Raw genomic sequence first — 7,500 nt, 5'->3', positions numbered from 1 at the left:
AACGAGACGATGATCATGAAGAAAACAGTTCACAACCATGGAACACCAACCCACCACTGTCTGATAATAACAGCAGCAGCACCACAAAAATAGCAATCGTCATCATCAAAATCGCAACGGAGATACGATCCACCGACATCAGCTCACAAACTGACTGACCAGCTGTGTCCTGTCTGTGTCAGGGGCCTGTGTGTTCCGGCCCCACCCCCACGACCCCTTCAGCTACGTGAAGATCAGGCCGGGACAGGCCCACGAGGTCCGACCCTGCATCCCTGGCACTGTGTACAACCAGGATCAGTGCTCATGCGTCCCGTACATGCCGTCACTGGGTGAACGTGCAGTTTGATTAATAATAATGATAAGCAGTAATGTTAATAATAAGAATGATAATTGTAATAAGAAAAATAATAATATTAATAAGAAAAGTGATAATAAGAATGATAAGATTAATAATCATAGAGCATACTTATGTGACGTAAACTCCCCATGTGATGTGCTCCAAGCGCCTTACATGAAACAATTATGCATAATAACATACCTATGCACATGAAAAAACCAACACAAATATGTATGTATATACCAAGACAATACTACAAATTTGAAGCGTTGGAATTTAAGCCCCGTTTTGGGGTGTTTTTTTTCCAGAGTTTTCTATGTTCCAGAGTTAGATTGGCGGGTTAATAGAAGATTAAGTTACTGTTGCATTCTTTAAAGCCACTGTTAAGTTAATCGTTTTCTTAAGCCCGTTTATATTGAAAAATCTTGATATTGTGAGTGGAAATCTTAGCGTTACTCCGTCAAACGTCCCAGTTTTGCATTAAAAGTTAAGCAACTCATTCTCATACAAAACACTCGTTCATAACCAGGTTGTGTCCCTTCCGTTCACTACGCCTTCGACGGCACGTTCGATGATAGATCGCTGCACAAACACGCGGCGCACGTGGAGCGCGTGATGCTGACCAATCACGGCACGGCTTACTTCAACGGCTCGGGCCACGTGCGCATTGACACTCTGCCCAGGGATGAGTTCCACAACCAGTTCGTGCTGAAAATCCGCTACCGTGTGCAGCCAGCACAACCCCCAGCCATCCAGTGGAATGAACATTACAACTGGGGACTGCAGGTATAGAGGTTTTTGTAATGCCTTTGTCTGTAACAGCATACACGAATGAACTTGACGCACACACGCACGCACACGTGCGCGCGCGCGCACGCACATGCACACGCACACACACACTGACACGCACGCACACACACACACGCACATGCACATGCGTACACATACACACGCATACACATGCACTCACTTCTAAGTATATAGCTTGTATCCTTCTGATTCTATGTTATGATTTTGAATTCTTTGTATTCTATTCTTTTTTCTCCCTTCTTTCTTTCTTTCTTTCTTTTTTCTTATTTACTCACTTCCTTATCTGTTTACTTTGCCATTTATTTGTTTATTTATATGCACACTTAATTGTTTGTAAACTCTTTCCGAATTAGATTAATAAGATTTTCACCATAATCGTATGTCGCAATAACCAGTAACACCACGGCTATCCCTACCTCCTAACCCCCAACCCCTACCCACCAACCTACCTCTCTAACCCACCTCACCTCCACCCCACCCCACCCCTTCCCAGGAATGGTTCTCCACGCACCAGAGCCTTCACCCCAGGCTCAACCTGACCTTCAAGGAGGGACGGCTGCCCCACCAGGGCCCCGAGCCCACCCTGCCCTCCGGAGAGAGCTACCCGACCCTGGAGCGGGTGTCTCTCCTGAACAACGGCACGGTGCTGTACGGCCGCCACGCCCGGCCCGAGGGGTCCTGGCCCCAGGGCGACCTGTCCGGGCTGCTGGTGACCAGGGAGCACCTGGGCCCCCTGGCCAAGGTCCAGGACACCACGGTGTCCGGAGGCGTGGTGTACGTGCCCAACCACAAGGGGGAGGTGTTGGTTTTCAGTCCCGGGACCTCGTCGTCTGGAGGGAGTGTGCGGTGGAAGGTAAGTCATAGGGGGTGGGGATCGGGGGGCGGGGGATGGGGGGCGTGTTGTTGTTGTGGGGATGTGTGTGTGTGTGTGTGTGTGTGTGTGTGTGTGCTCTGCCCTTGGCTCTGTTTGTCTGTCTGTTTGTCTGTCTCTGCATTTCTTTCTTTCATTCCCTCAGTCTGTTTCTTTGTGTGTTTCTCTGTCTGTCTGTCACACACACACACACACACACACACACACACACACACACACACACACACACACACACACACATACACACACACACACACACACACACACACACACACACACACACACACACACACACACACACAGACACACACACCTTGCTCCGACAACCGCTCCGACAAAAGCTCGTCTGTTGTGACCGCTGTTTTCCTGTTTCATTTCAATAATATTACCACCGAACTGTTTCCCTCAAGGCTTGACTAAGCGCGTTGGGTTACGCGGCTGGTCAGGCATCTGTTTAGCAGATGTGGTGTAGCATATATGGATTTGTCCGAACGTAGTGATGCCTCCTTGAGTAACTGAACTGAACAGAACTGAACTGTTCGCATCGCTCCGCATTCTTTTCCTGTTCACGCAGATCGTGTCAAAGAACGGGCGAGTTATGAAGTCAGGGGTAGGGGAGGTGCCAGCCGCCACGTCCGAAGCCTTCCAGTTCCGTCTGCAGCCAGAGCCCAGCCTCCGCTGGTTCATCATGGCACCTGGGGGAAAGGTGCTTAGCACGGGCAACGGCCCCATTCCTGACGCCGTCAAAAACCTGTACGCTTACTACAAGAAAGGTGAGTGTTGCGGGAGGTGGTGGTGGTGGTGGTGGCGGTGTCGTTGTCGTTTTCGACAGTGATACCAGTTGCTTTTTTTTTGGTTGTTTTTCTTAAAAAAGAAAAATAAATAAAAGTCTCATATATATATATGCTAAGAAAGACAAGAAAGAAAACAAAATAAAAATAATAAATTAATCCAAAAAATATACAGAAAAAAAATTAAACAGTTGCTGTTTGTGGCCAAGGTAGTAACAGTGATTTCATTTGATATATTTTTGTCGATGTTTATGATAGCTGAATTAAATATCCGGCTCCTTGATTTGTTGTTTGGTTGACTGCCTTGCTGACTGGTTGGCTGGTCGATTTGTAATTCGTGGTTCATTGGGTGGATGTCACTAGTGGTGACGTGCTCTCCCTGGGTAGAGTATCTCAAATTTCACACAGAGAAATCTGTTGTGACAAAAGAGTACTACAATACAATTTATTATCCGGTTGATCTGTTCACCTCCTCGCTGACTGTTGTCACTAGAACGACCCGGGAAGACTTTCACGTTCCAGGATTGAGGAACCGTGACTATAATTATAATTATGATTGTGGGTGAAGATGATGCCACCGTAGTCGTTCAGTATTTCAGAAGAAAAAAATTTCAAAGTTGCGCTCTACGATAAGTATCACCCCCGTCCATCTGCAGTTGAGTTTGAACGGACACACTGACAAGGACTAACCTGTCCTGGACGTGTCGGCGGTCTCCAGTCTGGGGACGCCCACTCAGTTTGGCTCAGCGACAAAGCGATTATTGTCGACAGTGGGGGAGTTAGTGTGTGGTGTCCTAAGTACGTTAAACAAGAACGTCGAACAGGCATTACTGAACACCACCGAAGTGACTCAGCAGCAAAGCAGGGTCTCCTCTGGTATGTGGCCTCCTGGCGACTTAACATCGATAGTTCCCTGTGGACTGACTGACGATGCTGGGACTGCGACAGATGAACCCGGGTGTGGCCGTGTGACGGGGATTCGGAATGAGCGGCGTGGGGGTAAAGCCACTGAAACGGTGCATAATGCGGCAGCAGAGAAAACAAACAAACAAAAAGGACAAACCCCTTCCCCCCTTCATTGCCGTGTGCAGGAAAGCTGGTGAAGGTGCAACAGGTGGGAAACAAGGTGAAAGAGTGGACGGTGTCCAGGACGGACGGCAGTGAGGCCACAGGGGGTCAGGACTCCATCCCTGCCCGCCTCCGTCAGGAGCTGAAGCTGGACGAGCACCTCAAGCCAGAGGGAGGCATCGTCACGCGCTGGGCCGTCCTCTCCTCCTCCGGCCACGTGCTGGACTCCGGCACTGGAGACGTGCCCTCGGGCGTCTTCAGCAAGGTGGGTCACGGAGGTGTCTTGTGGCGCTGCTGCTGTTTTTGGTGCTTTTAGGTGTGGATTTTGTCGTCGTGATCGTCGTTTTTCTTCATCATCATATTCATCATCATCATCATCATATTCACCATCACCAACATTATGATCATCAACGTCATCATTTACTTTGTGACCCCCACTGTTGTAGTTTTCCAACCTCAAGTCGGGGCTGGTCCTGTCCTCGTCCAAGTCTCACTGGCAGCTGAAGCGGCCTGACGGCACTCCCTTGCTGGCCGGGTCCGGCGCCTTGCCCTCTGGGGTGCGGCAGTTCATGAAGGACTCCATGGTGCTCCCCAGCCTGGTGAGGGAGTCCTCCTGGACTGTGGAACTCCCCAACGGGACGACGTTGTCAGGCAAAGGTCCCATCCCGGAACACATCCGTCGTCTGTTTGAGAGCAGCTCTGTTACCACATTTGCCGACCGTCAGTCTTTCATCAAACAACAGACCAGGTGAGGTTGTGAACCAGGTTGTATTTGTCTACAGGTAGGTCTACATGGTGAACCTTCTTGTACCTGTCTGCAGTTAGGTTTACATGGTGAATCATCTTGTACTTAGTCACATAACTGCTTTAACTCACTCAGTACGGTCAGTCCTCTCTTCTCCTCTACACAGACCCCTCGGATGTCCAATGACCCAACCTTTAGCTTCCGTCGTCAGAATTGTGGTATTCTTTGTCAACATTCACCTCTTCAGTATGCTTGCAATATTTTGATGATGGTAACTGGGGTGAAATGCTGTTTACATCGTCTCTTTCGCCGTTCGTATGGAGAGAGTTAAGGTATTCTTCAAAACAACGAAGGAAATATCAAAAGAAAAGAAACTAACCATTCACACACATGTGTCACATATTCTAATTTCTTCAAACATAAACTTAAATGACATGGCACTTTGTGTACCGGCGCCACCTGCTATCCTTGGGAGTTAACAAGAGCAAAACTGCTTCTGACAACAAAAGGAGAATGTCATCCACATAATTATGATAGCAGTATCGGTCAGAACTGGATTGGAAGGAAAACTTCAACCAGCCGCCGTGGCGAAGTGGTTAGCGTCGCGGACTGACGGCTGGGAGGACGTGGGTTCGAATCCCAGCGGAGGTGGCTTTTTCGGCCCGTGGCCGGCTCCTACCCAGAATTGAGTGTGCTGTGGGCTTAAATGGGGAGGCTGGGACCACACAGTCGAGTGTCATCCACTTCAAGGATGCGTCTTTGGGTGTGTTGTTCTAATTACCTGACCAACACTACAAGTGTCTGTATCTTTCGGGCCTGGTTAACGCCGGGATATCATTATGACAGGAAGCGTAGTGTACAGCCTTGTCACGCAGTCCCAAACCAAAATGGACCTCCATAGCAACATCGTCCTCATCATCGTCATCCTCCTCCTCCTTCATCGTCATCAATATAAACAAAATAGTCTCAAAGTCTGTGGCCTTTCATGCCCTGCTCTCATGGTGACCTCAGTTTCGATACCCCTCCACTTCCGTGCTTGGGGTGAGTCCTGTCAATGTCGTCAGTGTCGGTAGATTCATGGGGGGCTGTTGTTTGAGGGGCGTGGTGGCGGTCTCCACTCTGGGAGGGACGCTCACTCAGTCTGGCTCCGCGACTAAGCCATTATTGTCGTTAGTAGGGGGCTCAGTAGGTGGTGTCCTAAGTACGTTAAAACAGAACAGGCACCACTGAACACCACCGAAGTGACTGCAGCAGTGCAGGGTCTCCTCTGGTGTGTGGCCTCCTGGCGACCTAACATCGATGGTTCCCTGTGGACTGCCGACGTTGGAACTCCGATGGATGAACCAGGGTGTGGCCGTGTATGGGGGAATCTAAATGAGCGGCGTGGGAGTAATGCCACTGAAACGGTGCAGATGATGGGGCAGAAAAAAAAGAAGGAAAACTTGATAGTCATTTAAAAGTTTATACTGATGGTTCGGTCCTGGACTATAGCAGCCCTGGATCTGCTTTTGTGAGTGCTAGCCTTAAAACAGAAATATCATTATTAAGGAAAGGGATAAGCAAGCAGTTTTTACAGTTGAGTTAGTGGCCATCCTTATGGCTTTAAATTATCTTGTTCAGATACCATTGATGAAAAGTAATATCCTTTTTTTGTGTTGATTATCATTTAGTCTTTAAAAGTTTTGCTCATTTTTTGATACAAAATCAGAGAGAAGATCTATTGTTTGAAATTGAGCATTTATCACACTCCCTATTTGTGAAAGGCGCAAATACTGGTTTTTGTTGGATACCATCCCATATTGTATTTCCATAACAATGACCAAGTACACAGATTAGCTAAAAGATTAGCAAAGATTTTGACTGGTAGTATAAATGTATATTGCTCGTAGTCATACAAGGAAATTAGTAATATATTGGAAAGAGACTTCATAAGTGACTTTGTATATATATATATATATATATATATATATATATATATATATATGTGTGTGTGTGTGTGTGTGTGTGTGTGTGTGTGTGTATAAATATACTCGTATATATATATAAAACCTTGTCATTAGACTCTCTCAGACTTTTGTCCAATTCGCAGACCAGTTGTGTTTGTATTTGTATTTGTATTTCTCTTTATCACAACAGATTTCTCTGTGTGAAATTCGGGCTGTTCTCTCCCCTGAGAGAGCGCGTCGCTACATTACAGTGCCACCCATTTTTTGTATTTTTTTCCTGCGTGCAGTTTTATTTGTTTTTCCTATCGAAGCGGATTTTTCTACAGAATTTTGCCAGGAACAACCCTTATATTGCCGTGGGTTATTTTACGTGCGCTAAGTGCATGCTGCACACTGGACCTCAGTTTATCGTCTCATCCGAATGACTAGCGTCCAGACCACCACTCAAGGTCTAGTGGAGGGGGAGAAAATATCGGCGGCTGAGCCGTGATTCGAACCAGCGCACTCAGATTCTCTCGCTTCTTAGGCGGACGCGTTACCTCTAGGCCATCACTCCACTTCAATTTAAGTTAAATTTTCTATTATCTAATTCATTACGCACTAAATATTGCTAAGATATCAAATAGCACTAGATATCAAGTGCGATTTTTTCAGTGATAAGGCAGTTAAACATATAATTTTTTTAGTGTTATTTGATGAAGCCTTACCTGCGCGAAAGTGTGTCGTCGCAAGTCACTGGGAATGTTGATGTTCTTTACTTTTTATATTATCAGTTTCTCTCATCGAATTAACGACTTTTCTTTTACAAAGCCCATTCAGTATTTTTCTTTAATTATACTTAGATAATTATTTCAAACATTCATCTTTAATTCCACCCTCCTCCTACACGTTTCACACCCCTCCTCTCCTACCTTTTAAATGATGACATTCAA

At 46.7% G+C, this 7,500-nt stretch overlaps 1 protein-coding gene across 1 annotated transcript in view; it reads left to right on the top strand.

The window, feature by feature from the left end:
* LOC143291882 (uncharacterized) overlaps nt 1-7,500 on the top strand; it is a 37,284-nt gene that overhangs the window by 16,404 nt on the left and 13,380 nt on the right. The window contains exons 12-17 of the mRNA XM_076602012.1: nt 183-329; nt 867-1,123; nt 1,641-2,000; nt 2,593-2,791; nt 3,901-4,142; nt 4,324-4,625. Of these exons, the coding sequence (XP_076458127.1) occupies nt 183-329; nt 867-1,123; nt 1,641-2,000; nt 2,593-2,791; nt 3,901-4,142; nt 4,324-4,625 (1,507 nt within the window). The remainder of the gene's footprint in view (nt 1-182; nt 330-866; nt 1,124-1,640; nt 2,001-2,592; nt 2,792-3,900; nt 4,143-4,323; nt 4,626-7,500) is intronic.

Source organism: Babylonia areolata, chromosome 18, assembly GCF_041734735.1.
Source record: "Babylonia areolata isolate BAREFJ2019XMU chromosome 18, ASM4173473v1, whole genome shotgun sequence".
Taxonomy (NCBI): domain Eukaryota; kingdom Metazoa; phylum Mollusca; class Gastropoda; order Neogastropoda; family Buccinidae; genus Babylonia; species Babylonia areolata.
This window is presented reverse-complemented; position numbering and strand designations above follow the sequence as displayed.